This window comes from Notolepis coatsorum, assembly GCF_963971535.1.
Source record: "Notolepis coatsorum genome assembly, chromosome: 8".
Classification (NCBI taxonomy): domain Eukaryota; kingdom Metazoa; phylum Chordata; class Actinopteri; order Aulopiformes; family Paralepididae; genus Notolepis; species Notolepis coatsorum.
Window position 1 is genome coordinate 155,674,730 of NC_140172.1, and position 26,020 is coordinate 155,700,749.

Below are 26,020 nucleotides of genomic sequence, written 5' to 3' on the forward strand. Positions count from 1 at the left end.
CATGTTTTCCTTCAGTAGTAGAGGAGTGTCCTAAGTACATTTTTTCTAGGGTTTTCTCTCCTTTTTTTTATCATTATTTTTTTACTTTTTCTCCTCCTGTTTTTTTGTGTTTTTCTCCCATCCCAATTTTAGGCGTCATGCCAATTCCCCCCCTTCCCTTCCTGGCCGTTGCTCGCATGTGCCCCCCACTGGCCGGTCTAGGGAGGGTTGATAGATACTATCACATGTCCCCTCCGATACATGCGGAGTCAGCCAGCCACTTCTTTTCACCTGCCAGCGCGGACTCTCATTGGTGAGGTGTAACGTGTGGGAGGCTCACACTGCCCTCACCATCTCCCTTCCTCGCTGTGCAGGCGGCCTGACCGACCTGTAGGCATCGCTGTTTACAATGACCAGATTACCACCCGCTGACTCTGCCAATTGAGCCAGTATGACGGCCGGCCAAGCCGGAGGCAACGCTGACAGCCGGATTCGAGACCGGTGTCTCTTGCGTTGGTGACGGGCGCAATGTCCGCTGCGCCACCCAGCCGCCCGGGTTTTCTCTTTCTGTAGTGCTTTTGGTTTCTGGTTTGTTTTCATCTGCTATGCTATGGTGTTTATTTTGGGGCTTTTCCCCATTTATTTCATCCTGGTGTTTTGTGTTTTCTATAGCTGTTCTTATTTTCAATTTTTTATTTATTTCAGTGTTCTTGTGTTTTCGCCCCGCCCTATCTCATGGCTCTGCGATACCAGCAGTGGTGAATCCTCCTGGAAGCCAAGGGAAGCCTGGCTTCCCCATTAAAATATAAACAGTAAAACATTTAAATAAACATTTTTAATTTAAATAAAAAATAAAAATATATATTTTTTTATATATAGTTTACAATAATAATAAAAAATCATAATTTTTCATCTCTGTGTTATAATTATTATTTTTAGAATTTTCTCCCTCTTCTCCTTCTCACTCTCTAACACTGTCAGACTCACTGAGGCAGGCTGGCAGTCACTGTGCTCAGCCAGAATATAGAGCAGAGGGGAGGGGGGAGGTGTCTTTTTCAAGCGTCCACCACGTGATTCATGGTTGTGGATTATTAGCCAATAAGATTCGAGGGGTTCCCACACCTTAACACTAGGGGTGGGACGATACATCGATCCAGATCGATATATCGATCTATTATCAATAATCAAATAGGATCGATGCAACGTAAAAAGATCGATTCATATTGCGATACTCTTATTTAGAAAATCCGGCGACGGCGACGTCATATCCGCCCCGCGGCCAGTGTTGTGAAACTCCGTTTAGCTCTGTACAGCAGAGCGAGAGCAGGGCTTCAGTCGTCTATTTTGAGACCCGATATAAGTCTGTGCAGTTTTTTCCCCGCAACGGGTCAAATGCATCTAACATGCTTTGCATCGTCGCCATTCTTTTATGCCCACGTCGCGTGGGCAGACCTAAATTAACGCTACATTAGCTGCTTAAGCTAACTAAGCTAAGAGAGAGAGAAACGGAGAGAGGAGAGGGGACATTCTGTCTGTGTGTGTGTGTGTGTGTGTGTGTGTGTGTGTGTGTGTGTGTGTGTGTGTGTGTGTGTGTGTGTGTGTGTGTGTGTGTGTGTGTGTGTGTGTGTGTGTGTGTGTGTGTGTGTGTGTGTGTGTGTGTGTGTGTGTGTGTCAGGAGTATTATTATATTGATATTATTTACTGAGGATGGACAGATAATGTTGATATTTAAACATGATCATCATGCAACATAAAACAATTGTAGGAACGGTTTGGGAGAGGAAGGGGTTTTAGCTTGCGTGTTGTGAGTTCCAAAACATTTTACTTAAAGTGTAAAGCTCAATATATAAAAACGTGGCACTTTACAGTGAACAGGAGGTCTATTTGTATTAAAAACAATTGATTGTTTTTCATTTAAATGTCTGGAAGAGCTCAAAAATAAAAACGTCAATTGATATTTCCGTAGCCTTTTTTTAGTTGATCTAAATGTGACTGATTGTGTTAAATGGGCACATAATATCGTCTCATATTGATCGCAGGCACCTGAATCGAATCGAATCGTATCGTATCGTGGCAGACTTTGTGATATCGGCAAATATCGTATCGTTGTCCAAAGAATCGATATCGTATCGTATCGTGATGAAACTGGTGATTCCCACCCATACTTAACACGGGGTCCGTCTGACAGCAAAGTACTCTAGCGTCTTCAAATTTGCAGCTCCGGAGGCGGGCCAGTCCAGAACGTTTCCACCGATTGACCAATCAAATCACATTAACACTTTCGCGGCCGCTGGGGCCCGTCTAATATAATGGTTGAGGGCCAGCTTTTGTAAACAAACGTGTGGCTTTTTGTACAGCTAAATCTATACTTTATAGTATTGCTATCTGTCCATTCTCATTGTCAATTGAGTGCATAAACCGTCCCTTCAAAATGACTTAAAGAAAAAAAAAATGCATCAATATGTTCTCATTTTATAGCGCCGTGAATATAAGCTTTATAGCGGATTTGGGCTAGTATATTTTATGGAAGGCTAGTTATAGAGCTAATAGCTGCTAACGTTATATCCAATGGCATTTCCGTTTTACAGATGCTACAGAAATAACTCAAACTGCATATGGGGGGCGGGGGACATCGTTTATTATTATTGATTACCAATAACCGTGTTTGTCTAAGTAGCCACATACGCTGGTCGGCTGGTTGAGTATCATAGCAAGCTCTGATCGGGCTGTAATTTACGTGAAAAAGATCTTACCATGAGCCAGTGGGATCCCCCCTGAGCATTTCCCCGTTATCGATCGCCATCTAGTAGATCGATATGTCCATTGGCTGATGATAAATCCCCTTATTGCATGGTGAAATCTGTGATTCGATAACGTAATCCAAGCTACAGGCTGCAGATCCAGAATCGTGCTACTCAAATATCCGTTGAAAGACAACAAAGAGACTGATCCGTTCGCCCACAGGGCACATTGCTGTAGCGCGACAGCGCCCCTAAGAGGATCTGGCCGGTATTGCACATTGTCGAATTCATAGAGTAGGGAAGATCTGCAGTGCCGCTCGGCGACCTTGAACAGGTTATTAAAATGGAATAAAAGCAATAACAACTTCCCACGGATATCTCCATGATTCTGTCCACAACGCATGGATTCAAAAGCCGGATATATCCGTGCTTCGTCCCCAATGTGTTAAAAGCTAAACGTGACGACGTCATCGCCTCGGTGAAACTGCCTCGCGGTCACGTTCGAATCAAAACAAGGAGGGAACCTCGGAGATAGCTAGCTAACGTTATGTGAGTCTTAATGTCTAAACAAACAGCATTGTTTGATTGATTGAAATTTGGATTCCTCTCTCGGATTAATTCATTGAGGAGACCTGAAATTCGCTCAGCTGCAGAAAATACCCACAGGACTTGGAGAACTTGGTGGACTGCTTTACTTTACTTAATTTGGAACACGGCTCGTCAGCTGCTACAATGGTGAGTACCTAATAACTTTTCATAAGTGATGCCGCTGTGTGTGTGTGTGTGTGTGTGTGTGTGTGTGTGTGTGTGTGTGTGTGTGTGTGTGTGTGTGTGTGTGTGTGTGTGTGTGTGTGTGTGTGTGTGTGTGTGTGTGTGTGTGTGTGTGTGTGTGTGTGTGTGTGTAATGTTCAGAAAGAGAGGGAGAGAGAGTGAGGGAGGGAGAAATATATTATATATATTATTTGGCTTAAATATGAATAAAGATTATTTAAAAAAGAAATTTATAATAATTTTTTTTGGCATCCTCTGTTATTTTACCCACGCGACGCCACTGGATACCAGTGGTTAAGATTCCCTCCTTTTGTTTGTGTCTGTGTGTGTGTGTGTCCCACACTCCCCCAATCCTGACATTATTAACATCACTGGGTATAGCAGGTCTCTGGTCATGAAGAATAAACACTGACAACTAGACACTAACTCACAAACATGTACGTGACTAAACTTCGCACACTGGCACTAACTGGATAGGAAGTGTTATTGCTGTTGCACAAAATACGATTTCGCTGACCTCTTCCCCCCCTCCCATTGACCCCCCCCCCCCCACGCCACGGTCACCTCAGTCAAACAAAACCTGGAGAGCCGGGGACGTCGGAGGGTTCGGTCGCAGGCAGCCAGCAGCAGCCCCCCGGTGGCCAACGGACCCCCATCTACAAGCCCTTCACGCAGTGCAGACCCCACATGGACGTCAGCCCTCACCCAGCGCCGCACAGCATCACCGAGGACGAGCTGCACGCCGTCAAGAGCTGTCTGCAGCGCTGGAGGACGGAGGCGGAGAGCGACATCAACGGTATGAGGATACTAACGATATCGATGGTATGAGGATACTAACCATATCGATGGTATGAGGATACTAACCATATCGATGGTATGAGGATATTAACGATATCAATGGTATGCTAATGAGGATATTAGCGATATCAATGGTATGAAGATATTAACAATATCAATGGGGATAATCGCTAATGCGGATATTAACAATATCAATGGTAAGCAAATGAAAATGTTAAAAATATCAGTGTTAAGCTAATGTAATGTTAACAATATCAATGGTAAGCAAATTAAGATGTTAACATGCTCCATACTAGGGCCGTCGCCATTACCATCTTTTGGGCTTCGAAGCTTCAGTAGTAATTATCATCATCGAATAATCAAAGCTTCATTCTTCTTGCTCGAAGGTTTGAATGTGATCGGTAAAAGATAGCTAGCTGACCGTTCAGATCATGTTGTTGTCTGAGAAGAACTGATTCTGAAAGTTAATGTTTGCTTATTATTTCTATAATATATGTATTATGCTAATGTTGGCACAATTCTGGACGGGTAAAAAAACAACAACAAAAAACCCAGACGAAATCGTTCAGACAGTCCATGATTTATGGCTACAGCCCCTTTAAAGAGCCCCTCTTCTCCTGTTGCAATAGCTACTAGTCACAGGACTGAACAGTCACAGGACACAGAACCTAACACCTGGAAATAAAACATTATAATACTGTAGTAATAACATCCACAGAGCTTTTACAAATGTGCAGGATTAAAGTATTGCTTTTCTCCTCGAAAGATTATTGATTAATGAATTTATCATAAAAAATGTTGGTACAAAATGAATGTTGTTTACATGTATAGACCACCGCAACACTGGGAGAGAGAGCGGGGGGAGAAAATGAATGAATGTGGATGAGACCCTTGACATTAAGTGGTTGTAGCTACGGCTGTGGGGGTGCTGGAGACATGATCCAATAGACTTGTATACGCCTGAGTCTCCTGAACACGGAGAGACCAATTCCAAGTCGATCAGCACCTTCTCGGCCGAGCTATAGTCACTTTTCCGCACCTACTCCTGAACTATGCATGCGCAGATTGCCCACAGAGTCTAGGTTCATCAATCTGCGCATGCGTAGTTCGGGAGTAGGTGCGAAAAAACGACTATAGCTCGGCAGAGAAAGTGCAGAGTGTATACAAGTCTATTGGATCATGTTTCCAGCCCCCCCCCACAGCTGTAGCTACAACCACTTAATGTCAAGGCTCTGATCCACATTCATTAATTTTCTCCCCCCGCTCTCTCCTTCATGAGCTCAATGTAACACGGAAGTGCAGTGGTCTATCCCCTCCCTACTTCCCCACGTGGAATGCATCTGATTGGATAAATTACATGCTGGTGCTCTAGTGCGACATCTAGTGGCTGGAGGTTATCTATAGCAGTGGTTCCCAAAGTCGGGGTCGCGACCCAAAGGTGGGCCGCGAACAGCCACGGGTGGGCCGCGAGATGATTAAAAAAAAAAAAAAAAAAAAAAAAAAAAAAAATGTTTGTCAGGTGACTGAACTTAGAAGCAGGCCAGGACAGTGTTTCTAGTTGTATTCTAAAATTCTATTGTATTGTATTCTAAAATGTGACTATATGGTTTTATATTAACTTAATAAATAAACAAAAACGAAAAATCTACTTATTTCAACGAACATTTCAAACTAAATAACAGATTATACACATAAAACGCTGAAAACAACCGAAGCAACAATAGTATTTTAATGAGGCTATTATTATTATCATTATTATTTTGCAACAAGTTAGCCCTCTCATAAATAGCACATATAAATGAATAACTAACTTGAACTAACTTAATAGGATTGAAGTGATATTTGGCTTAAAAAATCGGTCGCCTGGCAAAAAAAAAAAAAAAAAAGCCAGACGATGTGCATTGGGCCGCGGCTCTCTGACGCCTTATTTTCTGGGCCCTGGCCTGAAAAGTTTGGGAACCCCTGATCTATAGCACCTTTATTATGCCCATAATCTCACGTATATCCGAAACGTGTACAGATTCATTTGAGTCATATATGTATGCCAGTGTTTCCATCAGTTTAACTAATTTGCTCTAGCGAATTAGTTTTACTTGAAAATGCTGATTCATCAGGGAGTTCCCCAGGGATCCGTTTTAGGGTCACTGCTGTTGTGTGTTTACATGCTGCTACTGGGGAACATGATACCTAAATATGGATGTGGTTTCCATTCGATGACTCACAGCTGTGCAGTACTGTGTGTTCCCACCACCACATGAGCTCCACGGACACCACAGATGGAACATGAACTGTGATTCCTTTAAGTTCTGTACTTTGAGATGTCAATGTACTTTACTTCAGTTATCTTGACATGTTAAATGGAATTTTAGTCTGTTATTTTTCTTCACCAGGTTAGTTTATGACACACAGGGACGGGTAACGTTCTATATTTATCCCTCAGCCACATCACAAATAACCTCTTCACATTGTTAGCATTCCTCATACAGACCAGTCTGTGGTGTGTCAACAAGCTGGACTTCAGTTAAAGGAAAATGCCACTAATTTGGAAATGTTCCATATAAATCAAAGGGAGGCACATTGTTTCCCCTGAATGAGTTTTATTATCTAGTGGTGTCAGTTATTAACAATAGAACCTCCAGAAAACCCCAGGGTGTCCTGACAACTACCTTTACCGCCTTTCATTAATCCATTCTCTCTGAAACAACGTTCACAGTCTACACCTTCAATCATCTATTCTCTCTGAAACAACGATCAGAGTCTACACCTTCATTAATCTATTCTCTATAGGGATGTCCGATATTATCTTCCCCCGTATATATCGGTATCGGTTGATATCGGTGTTGGAAATTAAGAGTTGGACAATATCGGTATATCGGATATCGGTAAAAAAGCCAATATCGAACATCCCTAATTCTCTATAAACAACATTCACAGTCTACTACACCTTCATTAATCCATTTTCTGGAGCTCATTTCCGCAGTATTGATTGAGCTGTCGAACACTGTGGTTTGTCATAGACCACTAGTTTGTCATAGACCAGGGATCGGCAATAGGCGGCCCGCGGGCCGACATTGGCCCGCCAGCAATAATTTCTGGCCCGTCAGATTATTTTGAGAATATGATATTTATGTGACGCGCGGGAAATATTCACTCGGGACGCCAGGGTGTCTTTTATTGTGAAGCTGTATCTATCTACCGGTAGTCATCATGTCTGTCACTATAGCCAATTGAAATGCTAGAAATGGTCACGTGGACTGGGAGAACCAATGGAATAGTCCCACCGGGCCTGTGTATATTTCCCGAACGCACGTTCACTTCCGCGTTCGAGATGCGAGCGAGTTAAAAAGAAAACGGGGAAATATAACGCTTCTTTTAATAAACAGGAGCAATACTTAAAATACGGGTTTATCGCAACAGGTCGGTGATTCTTGCGTGCCGAGCCGACGTCCTCTCTGCATAATATGTGGCGACAACAACAACAACAACAACGAGGCAATGATGACAACTGTGTTCAAGTTGGCAGATAAAGTTCAGATAAAGCATTCAACGCCAATCTGGAATTGGAGGGCGGCGAGTGGATATGACATGTTTCAAACATTAGCAGGGATTTTGGAGGACTTAACAACAAACAAGGTATGGTGAGTCGTGTTTTCATGCATTTTGATCTGTGTTCATCACACGCCGCTGTGATCTGCAACAGCTGATCTGCTGTTCATGATTAATGAATGAATGAATGAAAACTTTATTTAACAGATTGCAGAATGGGTTATGGGTACAATACAGTACGGCGCAATACACACAATTGTTAAGGGGATGCAGACCAGAGAAAAACGTTTGTCTTTTTTCAATATCAGTATATTAAATTAGCCATTGTTTTTGATCCTGGCCCGCGAAGCAACGGCTTGGGGAAAATCTGGCCCGCGGCCAAAACTAATTGGCGACCCCTGTCATAGACCATTAGTTTGTCATAGACCACTGGTTCTCAAACGCTTTATGTTCTTGCCCATAAAACAAAGGGGCATACCCCCCCCCTTCCTGTATATTTGTATTACTGATTATCAGTCTTTATAGTTGATATATTCATGATTTCGCCAAAAAGCATCTATTCTGAATTTAAGTATTTTTTTTTCAACCTCCCACCCCCCTCGGTACATCATACAAGGTTCAGATTGCAGTACAGTATGTGCGACGTATACTACATACAACATACTTGCACAACCGAGGTGTTGCATACTATTCTTTGCATACTAACAGATCACAGAATCACATACAATATAGTACGTATGTAGCATGTAGTATGTAGTATGGAGAAATAAGAAGAATTGTCAGTCTGTCTGTGTCTCACTCAGCCACAGGTGCACTTTATTGATGTTTGTCTCTCTCTCTCTCTCTCTCTCTCTCTCTCTCTCTCTCTCTCTCTCTCTCTCTCTCTCTCTCTCTCTCTCTCTCTCTCTCTCTCTCTCGTACACAGAGCTAAAGGCCAGCATCGACAGGGTCAGCCAAGCCCTGGAGGCCATGTACTCAGACAACAGCCTCTGTCAGGTAAGACTCCTCACAGATCCTCCCCTAACTAACACACTGTGACAGATGGATAATAATAAAGGCCTTTCACAGAATCATTAGAATGCCCATGTTGGAAGAAACAACAGAACTGTTATGTGCAAAACAACGGTTTCGATGTGTTGATGTATGAGAAATCAACAAAAGTTGAATAATTTGGTGTCTTATTACTAGTGCTGTCAATAGATAATTTTTTTTTTACTAATTCATCTCACAATTTTCTGTAATTAATCTAGATTAATCTAGATTAAAAATAGCATTTTTCTACTTAAAACCGAAGCTTGTAACAGATATTTACTTGATTAAAATCATGGAATTAATGTAAAATCAACACAAAGAAAGTATATTTAGATTCAAAGACTATTTTAATAAGCTTTCTTTGAATACAGTTTCTCTCCTGTGAAATACAAATGTTCAACATTTGCTAGATGACCTCTTTCTTATATCCGCGGCGCTAAGATTGAAGATGTTTCACTCCATAGATTAATCTAGATTAATTTATTTTAATGCTTTAAATAATTTTTATTAATCTCCAAAGTTAAAGCATTAACTTTGACAGCCCTACTTATTACTGGATCTTGTAAACTAGTCACAGTGATATCATGTTGTTCCAGTGTTTTGGTCTGATCCATCACTGCACAGAAACCAGGCATTATTTTCTTTTGAAAGTGGTTACCAATGGTTACAGGCAGCCAAGAGACCTACACAAACATTCTGTGCAAGGTCTCTATTGAAGGTTAAGTTCTACAATTCTGGACCTCTAGACTGGTTTACCACAGATGTTGTCGATCGGTAGAGCTCTTTCTTACCACTGTCCATGTTGTTATTCATACTGGACGCCTGCAGCTTTAAAGGAACACTCTTTAACACTTTTGGATTGGGAGGATCCGTCATCCTCCCTTTATTTCACCAGCCTCAAGTTGTGTTAAAGGAACACTCACAACATTTTGGGAAATACACTTATTTGCCATATTTCTAGGGCTGTTTTTTTGTGTGCAAAATCGACTCTTTGTTAACTACAACAAGCAATGCTGTTTGTTATTTAAGATGAGGTCGGACTCGGCACTGACAGATTTGTGTTCATTGTGCTGCTTTTATAAAGCCTCAAATGACGGCTTACAATATTTCATGAAAGCAAAGTGTTTTGGTTTGTCTAAGATTTAAAAAGGTTTAAACGTTACAGCACTGACAAAGTTGAACAAAGTGCTGTACAAGTCCCACAACATAATATTATTTTTTATTTTTTATAAAAATTAAAAAATATATATATATATATTTTTTTTTTATCTCGAAGCTTCGAATTAAAATCAAATCTCGGCCCCGAAGCTTCGAATTCCAAAAAAAAATCGAATGTCAGCCCTACATATTTCCCAGAGACACACGAGAAGATTGATACCAGTTTCATCTCTGTGTGTCCACTAGCCCCCAGAGAGAGAGAGAGGTCCAAGTGCATGCTAGCCTAGCTTAGCACAAGGACTGGAAATGGTAGGAAGCAGCTAGCTTAGCTCCGTCAAAAGTGAAGAAACGCAACTCCAAAACTGACGCACAGACACAAGACTGGTGTCAATATTCTCATCTGACTGGGGAAGATGGCAAATAAGTGTATTTTCCCAAAATGGTGGCGTGTTCCTTATAGCATTTGTTTCCCAATTTAAACGGAACACATGTTCCCTGACTTGATACGCTTAGAAAACACAGCTCACATAGTACACTTGATAAAACAATGTGTTATTGTATCTAGGGCTGTACCGAATGCTTCTAAGCTTTGATCATAATGTTGACATTCGAATTTGAAATCAACATTCGATTTATTTATTTATTTTTTATGTATTTTTTTTATGTGTCTATTCAATCAGTTTAAACCAATGGGGGTTTTCTTCACTGTTGCAGTTAAAGATTAGGCTACACTAATATTATAATATTATACTATAAGACGTCACCATCACTTTCATACCAACCGTGCCCTTATTGGATTATTTATGTTGACGAAACTGATGAGTTATATTAATTAAAGAAAGTTGATTTAATAAAAGAAAAACACTAATTTAATCAGATGAATCACTTTATTCAAATTGAGGATTTAGTTAAAAAAAGTAATTATTTGAAGTAAAACTTTTTATTTATAGACATTCGAAGCTTTGTTCGAATACTTCCATATAATAGAAGCTTCTAATGTTAAAAAATGACATTCGGTACAGCCCTAATTGTATTGCTGTCTTCCAAATCCTCTGTGTGTGTGTGTGTGTGTGTGTGTGTGTGTGTGTGTGTGTGTGTGTGTGTGTGTGTGTGTGTGTGTGTGTGTGTGTGTGTGTGTGTGTGTGTGTGTGTGTGTGTGTGTGTGTGTGTGTGTGTGTGTGTGTGTGTGTGTGTGTGTGTGTGTGTGTGTGTGTGTGGGATCTTGCGGAGTAGGCCCTATCATTTGATATGCTAACAGTTACAGCACATTAATCATGTCAGCTATTAATACTGGGAAGCCAGCATACCAGGCTGGAGCAGCTTGTTCTAATATTAATACAGTACATCTTCTGTAAAACCCTGGTGATCCTGTGTGTTGGGTATTTACTGGTATAGTCAAACTCTTGTCATGTAATGTGACTACACTCCCCCTCCAAAATCCATAAACAATAAACAGTACCTCAGAGGAAGAACCATAACTCGGGGATACCAATGTTCAAAGACATCCTGGAGCTGCTCTGTAGCCAATAAATGGGGCTCTGCCTTTATGAGGCCATACCATGTTTATGTGAGCTCTTACACCCAAATCAGGCTATAATTAAAGCTAGAAAATAAACCTCATTGTATGGTCTCATAAAGTACAAGCCCCATTCGCTGTCTATGGAGCAGCCCCAGATGTTACGCTACCGATTGGAGTGTTCTCTCTCTGAGAGTGGTTCACAAATACTGACTGAACTGTCCTGGGTCACAGGAAGAACATACTGACTGAACTGTCCTGAGACACAGGAAGAACATACTGACTGAACTGTCCTGGGGCACAGGAAGAACATACTGACTGAACTGTCCTGAGACACAGGAAGAACATACTGACTGAACTGTCCTGAGACACAGGAAGAACATACTGACTGAACTGTCCTGAGGAAGAACATACTGACTGAACTGTCCTGGGGCACTGGAAGAACATACTGACTGAACTGTCCTGGGACACAGGAAGAACATACTGACTGAACTGTCCTGGGACACAGGAAGAACATACTGACTGAACTGTCCTGGGGCACTGGAAGAACATACTGACTGAACTGTCCTGGGGCACAGGAAGAACATACTGACTGAACTGTCCTGGGACACAGGAAGAACATACTGACTGAACTGTCCTGGGGCACTGGAAGAACATACTGACTGAACTGTCCTGGGACACAGGAAGAACATACTGACTGAACTGTCCTGGGGCACAGGAAGAACATACTGACTGAACTGTCCTGGGACACAGGAAGAACATACTGACTGAACTGTCCTGGGGCACAGGAAGAACATACGGACTGAACTGTCCTGAGACACAGGAAGAACATACTGACTGAACTGTCCTGGGGCACAGGAAGAACATACTGACTGAACTGTCCTGGAGCACAGGAAGAACATACTGACTGAACTGTCCTGGAGCACAGGAAGAACATACTGACTGAACTGTCCTGGGGCACAGGAAGAACATACTGACTGAACTGTCCTGAGGGCACAGGAAGAACATACTGACCGAACTGTCCTGGGGCACAGGAAGAACATACTGACTGAACTGTCCTGGAGCACAGGAAGAACATACTGACTGAACTGTCCTGGGGCACAGGAAGAACATACTGACTGAACTGTCCTGGGGCACAGGAAGAACATACTGACCGAACTGTCCTGGGGCACAGGAAGAACATACTGACTGAACTGTCCTGGAGCACAGGAAGAACATACTGACTGAACTGTCCTGAGACACAGGAAGAACATACTGACTGAACTGTCCTGGGGCACAGGAAGAACATACTGACTGAACTGTCCTGAGACACAGGAAGAACATACTGACTGAACTGTCCTGGGGCACAGGAAGAACATACTGACTGAACTGTCCTGGAGCACAGGAAGAACATACTGACTGAACTGTCCTGGAGCACAGGAAGAACATACTGACTGAACTGTCCTGGGGCACAGGAAGAACATACTGCCTGAACTGTCCTGGGGCACAGGAAGAACATACTGACTGAACTGTCCTGGGGCACAGGAAGAACATACTGACTGGACTGTCCTGAGGGCACAGGAAGAACATACTGACTGAACTGTCCTGGGGCACAGGAAGAACATACTGACTGAACTGTCCTGGGGCACAGGAAGAACATACTGACTGAACTGTCCTGGGGCACAGGAAGAACATACTGACTGAACTGTCCTGGAGCACAGGAAGAACATACTGACTGAACTGTCCTGGAGCACAGGAAGAACATACTGACTGAACTGTCCTGGAGCACAGGAAGAACATACTGACTGAACTGTCCTGGGGCACAGGAAGAACATTGTGTGCATTTTTTAAATGGGTGGCATTCCCCTTTAAGACCAAACCGAGGAGGAGTAGTAATAATTATTATTATGATGATGTTATGATGTTATGATGATGATGATGATGATGATGATGATAATAATATCAATCATAATAATAATAATAATAATAATAACAATACGAATGGTGATGATGATTATTATAATGATTAATAATAATGATGATGGTGATAATAATAATAATAATAATAATAATAATAATAATAATAATAATAATAATAATAATAATAATAATAATAATAATAATAATAATAATAATAATAATAATAATAATAATAATAATAATAATGGTGATTGATTATGATGATGATTATATAATTCATATTAATAACAGTAAGTATAATAATAATAACAATAATTATAATAATGGTGATGATTATAATAATGATGATGATGATGATGATGATTATATTAGTTAATAATGATGATGATTACATTATTAATAAATAATAACAGTAACAACAATAATTACACAGTGACAGTAAAATGAGTGAATGTAATGACCTGGGTCCCACCTCTGCCGTGCAGGTACCGTACAGGCTCCACGCGGTGCTGGTGCACGAGGGCCAGGCGTCGGCGGGCCACTACTGGGCCTACATCTACGACCACGCCAACCAGCGCTGGATGAAGTACAACGACATCACCATCAGCGAGTCGTCGTGGGAGGAGCTGGAGAGGGACTCGTACGGCGGGATGACCAACGCCAGCGCCTACTGCCTCATGTACATCAACGACAGGCTGCCGCACCTCATCGCAGGTGGGTCCTCCGGGCGCCTGTGGAGGGGAGACTCCTTCACGGGGCTTCTTCATAATAATAATTCATTACAGTTATGTTTAAAAAATTATAAAAAAGAAATATATAAAAAAAAAAAAAAAAAATTACATTTATATAGCGCTTTTTCTCAGACTTAACCCTTTCACTGCCACACTACAGAAGGTTAACCCTTTACTATCACACTACCGACGGTTTCGGTAGTGTGATAGTAAAGGGTTAACCTTCTGTAGTGTGGCAGTGAAAGGGTTTACCCTTTGTCGTGTGGCAGTGAAAGGGTTAACCTGCTGTCGTGTGGCAGTGAAAGGGTTAACCTTCTGTATTGTGGCAGTGAACGGGTTAAAGCGTTTTACAAATAGCACCCAACCTTGGGCCACGCAGGCTCAATGGCTGCCATACACTGGCACCCGGCACACCTGCGTTATTTTTTTCCGTAGCCGCATTTCTCGGAGACGCTCTCTGATTGGCCGATGTCAGTTTCTACACTGGTTAGGCTTAGGCACTCTTTCGAAGTAGGTTAAGGTTAGAGTTTGTCTTAGAGCGTGACGGCAAGTTCTTTCGACGGTTAAGCTTAGGCGCTCTTTCGAAGTTGGTTAAGGTTAGAGTTTTTGTCTTAGAGCAGGGCGATAGAACGCCAGGTAGTTTGCAGGCTGTTCGACGCGGAAATGGGCAAAGACACAGCTCGTCGTCGCGCGATTGGGCAAACATGTCAGTGGCCAATCAGAGAGCGTCAGTCAGTGGCCAATCAGAGAGCGTCCTGCAGAAATGCGGCTACGGAAAGTATAGACGCGCACCAGGCACACATCACACTACACAATGGCTGCCATACACTGGCACCATGCACACATCACACTACACAATGACTACCATACACTGGCACCAGGCACACATCACACTACACAATGACTACCATACACTGGCACCAGACACACAACACACTACACAATGGCTGCCATACACTGGCACCAGGCACACATCACACTACACAATGGCTGCCATACACTGGCACCAGGCACACATCACACTACACAATGGCTGCCATACACTGGCACCAGGCACACATCACACTACACACTGACTACCATACACTGGCACCAGGCACACATCACACTACACACTGACTACCATACACTGGCACTAGGCACACCTCACACTATACACAATGGCTGAACGGCTCAGGAGACGGGGATTGATATCAGCCAATTAAGGGGAAGGGATGATTAGGTGGCCTTGAGTCAGAGACCTGATTGGGAATTTGGCCAGGAACGTCGGGGAACCCCCTACTCTTTGCGATAGGCGTCCTGGGTTCTTTAATGATGAGTTCATGGGGCTCCTTCATACAGTACACCCACGTTCTATTGTAAATGTTGCTGTAAATAGTTTGAGCAAGTTTGTGTCTGGGGGGGGGGGGGGGGGGGGGGGGGGGTCATCAAAGTTATTCTTCTCGGGAGTCCTCACTCCACAATGGTGGAACAAACTGCCCACTACAGTCAGGACAGCTGAAATGTATTATAAGTATAGTAGCATAGTAGTAAGGTACATAGTAGTACAAATGTTTTACTACTATCTACGTTACTACTATGCTACTATACTTATACTACTACTTATCAAGCTAATATGTCTATACTACAATGTGTAACACTCGAGTTCGGCACTATTTGACGAACAATGCCATTGACCCTTAGCTGCCAAGCCGCTTTGGATAAAAGCATCAGCTAAATGACTAAATGTAAATGCCGTTTGTCTGGAAAACCAGCATCTTATGTGGGGAACTGCCTTGACCTTGAAATTAAAATGTGTTATTAATAATAATAATAATAATAATAATAATAATAATAATAATAATAATAATAATAATAATAATAATAATAATAATAATAATAAACTGTATTTGTATGGCACCTTTCATACAGGAATTGCAGCTCAAAGTGCTTCACAGCAGTGAAAAAGACATAGGCATAAAAATAGCACAAAATTAGCAGATCAAGAGCAATGCATAAAGTGCAGACATAAAGTGTAGGCAACAAATAAGCATAATGAGAATAAAATAGTATTCAAATGAGCTTAAATTATTATCACGCTGTTGTTAAAGACGTCAGGGATTTGAACCTCTTATTTGATGTAGGCTATAATATATTATGTTTTGGAAATGTACTTGTTTCGTGTAGAGTCTGAAAAATAGTGCCGACCAAAAGTCATTGAAATTCCTTGAATTCCATTTAATAATGTCCTAATGTCCTTAACCCTCTCACTACCACACTACCAAAGGGTTAACCCTCCTGCGACAATACAGAATGTTAACCATTCCACTGCCACACTACACAGGGTTAACCCTTTCACAACCACGCTACAGAAGGTCAACCCTTTCACTACCACACTACAGACGGTTAACCTTATGACTTAAAGTGAAAGTCACCAAAGAGAAGCCGCATATTCTCAGTCCTTGCCCCACAATGGTGGAATGAACTACCCACCCCAGTTAGGACAGCAGCCGAATCCCGTCCAATCTTTCGCCGTCGACTAAAGACGCACTTCTTCAACCATTATCTGAAATAATGAAGAAGAAAAAAAAGTCTAACCCTGACTAACCATACTGTCATGCACTTGTCCTAATAAACTAACCTACACTGTAGCACTCAACACTTTGATGAACATTGTTACTCAGCTGATAGAGTTGTGCCCTTCCTGATGACTTGTCGTACAGAACTTGTAAGTCGCTTTGGATAAAAGCGTTTCAGCTGAAAGACTACATGTAAATGTAAATGTAAAGGGTTAACCTTCTGTAGTGTGGTAGTGAAAGGGTTAACCTTCTGTATTGTGGTAGTGAAAGGGTTAACCTTCTGTAGCGTGATAGAGAAAGGGTTTTAACCACGCCCCCCCCCCCCTCCCCCCAGAACACACGGATGACGAGACGGGGCAGGTCCTGCGTGGCGTGGACTCTCTGCCCCCCGTCCTCCGGCGCTACGTCAACGAGGACAACCGCTGGTTCCAGCAGGAGCTGAGCGAGTGGGAGGAGCAGTGCGGTCAGCGGCCCGCCTCCTCGCAGGGGGAGCCCCCCGTCGTGCCCGCGTCCCCCAGCCCCGCGCCCCCCACCACCACCACCGGGGGGCGGCAGAGAGAGGCGGAAGAGCCAGAGGTGGAAGAGCCAGAGGCGGAACCGGAACCGGAGGAGATGGTGCCTGGACCAGAGGAGGAGGAGCCTGAAGGTCTGTGGGGGCGGCGGCTGGAGATACAGTAGAGGAGTAGGGGGAGAGGAGGGTCACGCCCCCTTCACCAAAACACACGCCCCATGCTAGAGTTCCATTCAAACCTTTATTTATTCTTGAAAAGACAATTGAGGTCACCCTCATTTTCGATGTCGTCGACGAGACTTTACAGACATTTCAATGCACACATTTCTACAATATAACAATAATAAATATTAATAACTATCTATTCTATAGGCTATAGTACTTTTCACACATGGACCGCAGTCCAGAGTGCCCCACAGCATTTAGTATAAAATGAACATAAAATCAGCACACAATTGACAATAAAAAACAATGCATAAATTGCAGACATAAGAATAGGTATATTAGTTCCAGTATTATAGTTCCGTCGGAGGTCGGAAGCTCCATGTTGGGAGGCTGGAATAGAGGCCTTGAACGGAATGTTTGTGTACAGTAGATTAGATTAGATTAGATTCAAATGTATTGTCATCATACAGCAGTAGTACTGTTCTACTGTGAAATGTTTACAAGATCCAGTAATAAGATGCCAATTTATAAACATTTTGGTTATATATTTCTCATATCAACACATATAGCAACCATTGTTTCTACCAACATGGAGGTTGAATTGGACACATTCTAAACATTATGTGAAAGGCCTCTATCACGACCTCAGTGCGTTCCAGTGTCCTGCTTGGAAACACAGAGGGAGAATCCATGTAGTTAAGGATGTTTATTTAAGTGTGATGGTGTTTTGTGTGGCTGGTTTCTGAGAAACAGTGTTGAATTAGGCTCAACACCTGATGAGGTCCTGATGAGAATCTAGCTTCAATTGTCTTAAAAAGATTACAAACCTGTTTATAGTTTATAGTGTTTGCTGCCAGTATGGCGTGACGTCAGATGTGCATCTCGGGAACAGTCTCGAGAGTTGAGAGTAGGGATTATTCCGATAAAGATCATTTGAAGGTATACCCAGATAGCGAACTGACTGAATAGAGTTGGATGTGTCAAGCGTCATGAATTTCTAGAGTTGGATGTGTCAAGCGTCATGAATTTCCAACCTCAACCTGAACAGCGATTCTGATGTCATTTCAACACTGAATCAATGTCGCTTCGCTGTCTCTGGGTACTTCATAGATAGTCTGCCGTTAGCCTCGGTCCACCTCTACGGAACCAGCTACTGCATCAGTCTTCATCCATTCTGTCATACAAACACCTGTCTCACCCCCTCCCCCCCCCCCCCCTCTCTCTCCTACAGAACGGCCCCAGAGCCGGCGGCAGTCCCCGGACCCCCAGACCCCCCCCGAGAGAGCTGGCAGTGTGCCAGACGAGACCGTCAGAGCTGTCGCGGACACCCTAGACCCCAGCCGAAACGCCACGCCCTCTCCCCCTGTGCACACGCATGAGGAGGAAGGTCAACAGAGTCAGGTGGGCATACCCCCCCCCCCCGCTAGAATATAGGTCAAAGACAATCTAGCCTACAGCTACATACTATACATGTGGGTCAGGGCTCTCATTCCTGCTGTTAGCACGGCGACACTAACGCCATTATAGGCTGCCTGGTTCTGAGAATGGTGTCAAGTGATGCACTATGGCACACTCCCACGCAGAGCGGCCTCTACGCCTGAACATTATTAAATGTGTTACTGGAAAAATAATAAAAGTATAAGTAGCACCGGTTCGTTTACTTCCTCTTGAGTGCGGCAGGGATGTAAAGATTGGAAATGAATGTGTGTGTATCTGGGACGGTGTGTGACGTGTGTGTGTGACTGTGTGTGTGTGTGTGTGTGTGTGTGTGTGTTTGTACTTGAGCAGTGTCCTTGTTGTCATCTATTGTGTCTTCCATTGATTCCTGAAGGGTGTCCTCTCTTCTCACGTCATTGACTTGACTCTATAGAAGGTTCCAGCCGAATGTTTGCTGCGTTGCTAGGGAACCGACCGCCACAGTTGACTTTAGCCTCGTAGTTGTTTGCTAATCATAGACATTTTATAATGTATTGTTTGTTATTCTATACCTATGTTTCTTTTATGCAGTTTAGCTAAATAACAACATAACATCTCTATCTGGAATATTAATATTGGGTTAAGATATTTTTCTGTCAACAGTCAAGGTTTTTAGACAATAATATTGTATTGTATTATAGAAAGTAATATAGCGCATACATCTTGGCTGGATTGTCAGTTGACAACCAATCAGCTGTATTTAGTTCATGTTGACATTATGTTTGAGTTTGTTTGCGTATACAAACAGAAAACTATTTGTAAGAAACATGGAGTTTCAAAAGACTTTCTGCCTTCAGAAAGTTTCATAATATAGAGTTTTTGCCTTCAGAAAGTTTCATAATATAGAGTTTTTGCCTTCAGAAAGTTTCATAATATAGAGTTTTTGCCTTCAGAAAGTTTCATAATATAGAGTTTTTGCCTTCAGAAAGTTTCATAATATAGAGTTTTTGCCTTCAGAAAGTTTCATAATATAGAGTTTCTGCCTTTAGAAAGTTTCACAAGACATATATAGTTCCTGCCTTCAGAAAGTTTCATAAAGTCTCTGCCTTCAGAAATGTAATAGGAAATATAGAGTTCCTGCCTTCAGAAGGTTTCATAAGAGATATAGTTTCTGCCTTCAGAAAGTTTCATAATAGAGTTTTTGCCTTCAGAAAGTTTCATAGAGTCTCTGCCTTTAGAAAGTTTCACAAGAAATATAGATGTCCTCTTGGTTTTCCCTTCATATACCTTCTGCACTACAGCCGATAAGGCTATAAGCATTTCACCAGACACCACTGTGGCCATTTTGAATTCCAGGCACTGTGTTGGGTCCAGTGAGAGACTTTAAATAGGTACTTGTCATTCCCCTCACTGTAGCCTACCTAGCTATGAGCTAAAGAGAAGTCTAGTGTATTCATGCCACCCAGAGGGTCATACAGGTTACTCTCCAAAAGGCAACATGTTGGGAAATACACTCATCAATACACTCATCTTCCAGTCCTGTGAAGAGAAAGTATTTCTCCACTTTTCACGGAGCTAGGCTAGCTGCTTGTGCTAAACTATGCTAGCATGCCCCTGTACTGTACCTCTCTCTGCGGGGGCTACTACTGTGTAAAAATAACATAGTAGGATAGTAAGATACTGCCTTACATTATTATCTATAATAATAATAATAATAATAATAATAATAATAATAATAATAATAATAATAATAATAATAATTATTATTATTATTATTATTATTATTATTATTATTATTATTATTATTATTATTATTATTATTATTATTATTATTATTATTATTATTATTATTATTATTATTATTATTATTATTATTATTATTATTATTATTATTATTATTATTATTATTATTATTATTATTATTATTATTATTATTATTATTATTATTATTATTATTATTATTATTATTATAGATAATAATGTAAGGCAGTATCTTACTATCCTACTATGTTATTTTTACACATTATGTCTCAGACTGTGGTAGAGCGTTTTATGTTGCAAATGCATTGCAAGTTTGCACTCTCTAGCCATTGTGTCACTGTGGCTACATGGTGATATATACTGTGATAATGCTGCCATCTAGTGGCACGTTTATTTGTTTTTTTAACATCACATTTGGTTTGAGTCTCTAACAAGGTGTATATAACTCTAGAATAATTTAATTTTAAAGGAGAAACGGTTGTTGATTTCCCTTAACGTAATGTTAATATTACTTTTGTTTTTAGAGATTGTATACAGTTCACGGACGCTACTGATATACATGTTGAAATCCATAGTCTCTGTTGTGAAACTACTGTGGTGATAAAAACACTTGTATTACCCAAAAGCAAGGGTTCAGGAACAAAATGCTTTCCTGCTCTCGATGTGCTAACTTGAAATAGTAGTCACTGTAGGAAGGTGAGGCGCTACACTCTTCATAGTGTCTTCATACCTGTATCACTGTACATATTAATACTACAACTCATACATCTACTAGAACTGTACATACATCTGATTGATTAGCACTACTACTCACTGTACTCAGTAGTACTAATTTATATATTTTATGCCCAGTTTAATCACCTGTACATTGTATGTTCCTATTGCACTTTACTCTTCCATTGGTTGGTTTGGTCGGATGCCAAACTTATTTTTAGATTCGATTATTTGAATAGGGCGGGGCCGGGTAGCGCAGCGGACTAAGCGCCAGCCTACCACCGCAGAGACACTGGTATCGAATCCAGCTGTCAGCGGTGCCTCCGGCTTGGTCGGCCGTCCATACTAACACGATTGGCAGTGTTAGCGGGAGGGAAGCCGGCGGGGTGTGTGTGTATCCTGGTCGTTGTAAACAGCGACTCCTACAGGTCGGTCGGGGCGCCTGCTCAGCGAGCGAGGGATCTGGGGGAGGTAGTGTGAGCCTCCCACTCGTTACACTCCCCCAGTGAGATTCCGCGCTGGCAGGTGAAAAGAAGTGGCTGGCTGACTCCGCATGTATCGGAGGGGACATGTGATAGTATCTATCAACCCTCCCTAAGACCGACCCGTGGGGGGCACATGCGAGCAACGGCCAAGACAGGGGAGGGGGGAATTGGCATAACGACTAAATTGGGATGGGAGAAAAACACAGAAAAAGGAGGAGAAAAAGTAGATAATAAAAAAAAATATTATTTGAATAGAATCTAATGTAATGTTCTGCGTCGCTGACTTGGGCCTCTCTCTCTCACCCCCCCCCCCCCCCCCCCCCCCTTTAGGCTCAGACAGCAGCACAGACCAGCGACCGGGCGGCGGCGGCTGAGGTCCACGCGGAGGCCGACCCGGAGCCGGCGCGGCGCCGTACGCCCGCTGAGACCGCTGAGGGAGCGAACGTGGAGGAGGGGGAGGAGGAGGAGGAGGAGGAGGAGGAGGAGGAGGTGGCCCGGGTTCTGGTGGAGGCACCGGAGACGGACCCGGACCGGGAGGAGGAGGAGGGCGGGGAGCAGGAGGACGAGGCCCCGGTGAGACGGCGCCGCCAGGCGGAGAACGAGGTGTCGGAGGTGGACATCCCCAACGTGGGCCGGATCACGGTGCGGTCCGACACCGACGGGTACAACGAAGAGGTGGGAGACGTCTTCTAACGTGTTCCTTAGTTAGTTAGGCTGGTGAAGATACGCCTCCTAAAGACGTCTTCTAACGCGTTCCTTAGTTAGTGAGGCTGGTGAAGATACGCCTCCTAAAGGGTGTAAACGGAAGTACAGGAAGTACCGGCTACAGGCTTTCCGGTTTCAACAAAACAATTATAGAATATAGGGGTGGGAATCACCAGAGGCCTCACGATACTTGAGTCACGATATGATAGTATTATGATACTGAATATATTGCGATATGCTGAGTATTGTGATATTAATATTGCGATATATTGCGATTTATTACCTTTTTTCAACTGCAAAGTAAAACTTTGTCAACAAACTTTGTCTCACTTCAATCATTTTTATTGCAGAACGTGGTATTTTCTCAAGCAGACGGATGTAAACACTGTAATCTGTGTTGCATGTACCTGACAAACTGAACTGTTTGTATTACAGTCATATTCCAACTTAACTGAATGCACACTTGTGTGTGTGTGTGTGTGTGTGTGTGTGTGTGTGTGTGTGTGTGTGTGTGTGTGTGTGTGTGTGTGTGTGTGTGTGTGTGTGTGTGTGTGTGTGTGTGTTTGTGTGTGGACTACTGTACTATTACAGGTATTGAAATGAACAATGCAACTTCCTTATACAAAAATAAATAAAAGATTTATTTTTATTTTTTATAAATATTTAAATATCGATACTTGGCGTCCCTGTATCGATACAGTATCCCCATGATAAGTATCGCGATACTACTACGTATCAATATATTCTGGAGCGAGCAGGAACCTATAGCTGTTGTTTCTGTCATGTGATCATGTAGACATGGCCGTAGCCAGCTATGAGGTCACAGAGGTCCGGACCTCGGTAACTATTTGTAACTATTCTGAAAAAAAAAAAAATTATATAAAAAAATAAAATGCGAATGCAGTTAACTAGCTAACGTTATTTTGTCAGCATCGCGTTGACTAAGCTAAGCCCACGTTGCTGTGAGTGACCTAGGTCCATATCGTATCATCATAATATTATTTAAAAAATCATTAGGATAAGGGTGACGCTGTTGTTTCTGTCATGTGATCATGCTGTTGTTTCTGTCATGTGATCATGTAGATGACGCTGTTGTTTCTGTCATGTGATCATGTTGTAGATGATGCTGTTGTTTCTGTCATGTGATCATGTAGATGATGCTGTTGTTTCTGTCATGTGATCATGTAGATGATGCTGTTGTTTCTGTCATGTGATCATGTAGATGATGCTGTTGTTTCTGTCATGTGATCATGTAGATGATGCTGTTGTTTCTGTCATGTGATCATGTAGATGATGCTGTTGTTTCTGTCATGTGACCATGTAGATGATGCTGTTCTTCCTGTCATGTGATCATGTAGATGATGCTGTTGTTTCTGTCATGTGATCATGTAGATGATGCTGTTGTTTCTGTCATGTGATCATGTAGATGATGCTGTTGTTTCTGTCATGTGACCATGTAGATGATGCTGTTGTTTCTGTCATGTGATCATGTAGATGATGCTGTTGTTTCTGTCATGTGATCATGTAGATGATGCTGTTGTTTCTGTCATGTGATCATGTTGTAGATGATGCTGTTGTTTCTGTCATGTGATCATGTAGATGATGCTGTTGTTTCTGTCATGTGATCATGTAGATGATGCTGTTGTTTCTGTCATGTGATCATGCTGTTGTTTCTGTCATGTGATCATGTAGATGACGCTGTTGTTTCTGTCATGTGATCATGTTGTAGATGATTCTGTTGTTTCTGTCATGTGACCATGTAGATGATGCTGTTGTTTCTGTCATGTGACCATGTAGATGACGCTGTTGTTTCTGTCATGTGATCATGTAGATGATGCTGTTGTTTCTGTCATGTGACCATGTAGATGACGCTGTTGTTTCTGTCATGTGATCATGTAGATGATGCTGTTGTTTCTGTCATGTGACCATGTAGATGACGCTGTTGTTTCTGTCATGTGACCATGTAGATGATGTTGTTGTTTCTGTCATGTGATCATGTAGATGACGCTGTTGTTTCTGTCATGTGATCATGTAGATGATGCTGTTGTTTCTGTCATGTGATCATGTAGATGATGCTGTTGTTTCTGTCATGTGATCATGTTGTAGATGATGCTGTTGTTTCTGTCATGTGATCATGTTGTAGATGATGCTGTTGTTTCTGTCATGTGATCATGTTGTAGATGATGCTGTTGTTTCTGTCATGTGATCATGTTGTAGATGATGCTGTTGTTTCTGTCATGTGATCATGTTGTAGATGATGCTGTTGTTTCTGTCATGTGATCATGTAGATGATGCTGTTGTTTCTGTCATGTGATCATGTAGATGACGCTGTTGTTTCTGTCATGTGATCATGTAGATGACGCTGTTGTTTCTGTCATGTGATCATGTAGATGATGCTGTTGTTTCTGTCATGTGATCATGTTGTAGATGATGCTGTTGTTTCTGTCATGTGATCATGTTGTAGATGATGCTGTTGTTTCTGTCATGTGATCATGTTGTAGATGATGCTGTTGTTTCTGTCATGTGATCATGTAGATGATGCTGTTGTTTCTGTCATGTGATCATGTAGATGACGCTGTTGTTTCTGTCATGTGATCATGTAGCTGATGCTGTTGTTTCTGTCATGTGATCATGTTGTAGATGACGCTGTTGTTTCTGTCATGTGATCATGTTGTAGATGATGCTGTTGTTTCTGTCATGTGATCATGTTGTAGATGATGCTGTTGTTTCTGTCATGTGATCATGTTGTAGATGATGCTGTTGTTTCTGTCATGTGATCATGTTGTAGATGACGCTGTTGTTTCTGTCATGTGATCATGTAGATGACGCTGTTGTTTCTGTCATGTGATCATGTAGCTGATGCTGTTGTTTCTGTCATGTGATCATGTTGTAGATGATGCTGTTGTTTCTGTCATGTGATCATGTTGTAGATGATGCTGTTGTTTCTGTCATGTGATCATGTAGATGATGCTGTTGTTTATGTCATGTGATCATGTAGATGACGCTGTTGTTTCTGTCATGTGATCATGTAGATGATGCTGTTGTTTATGTCATGTGATCATGTTGTAAATGACGCTGTTGTTTCTGTCATGTGATCATGTTGTAGATGACGCTGTTGTTTCTGTCATGTGATCATGTTGTAGATGACGCTGTTGTTTCTGTCATGTGATCATGTAGATGATGCTGTTGTTTCTGTCATGTGATCATGTAGATGACGCTGTTGTTTCTGTCATGTGATCATGTTGTAGATGATGTTGTTGTTTCTGTCATGTGATCATGCAGATGACGCTGTTGTTTCTGTCATGTGATCATGTAGATGATGCTGTTGTTTCTGTCATGTGATCATGTAGATGATGCTGTTGTTTCTGTCATGTGACCATGTAGATGATGCTGTTGTTTCTGTCATGTGATCATGTAGATGATGCTGTTGTTTCTGTCATGTGATCATGTTGTAGATGATGCTGTTGTTTCTGTCATGTGATCATGTTGTAGATGATGCTGTTGTTTCTGTCATGTGACCATGTTGTAGATGAT

General features: G+C 42.0%; 1 protein-coding gene across 1 annotated transcript in view; it reads left to right on the plus strand.

The window, feature by feature from the left end:
* The window catches only part of usp28 (ubiquitin specific peptidase 28), a gene marked incomplete at both ends in the record, with an annotated part of 64,821 nt that overhangs the window by 27,878 nt on the left and 10,923 nt on the right, over positions 1–26,020 (plus strand). The window contains 5 exons of the mRNA XM_084320615.1: positions 4,061–4,287; positions 8,761–8,831; positions 13,926–14,154; positions 17,064–17,344; positions 22,301–22,456. Coding sequence (XP_084176741.1) covers positions 4,061–4,287; positions 8,761–8,831; positions 13,926–14,154; positions 17,064–17,344; positions 22,301–22,456 — 964 coding nt within the window. The remainder of the gene's footprint in view (positions 1–4,060; positions 4,288–8,760; positions 8,832–13,925; positions 14,155–17,063; positions 17,345–22,300; positions 22,457–26,020) is intronic.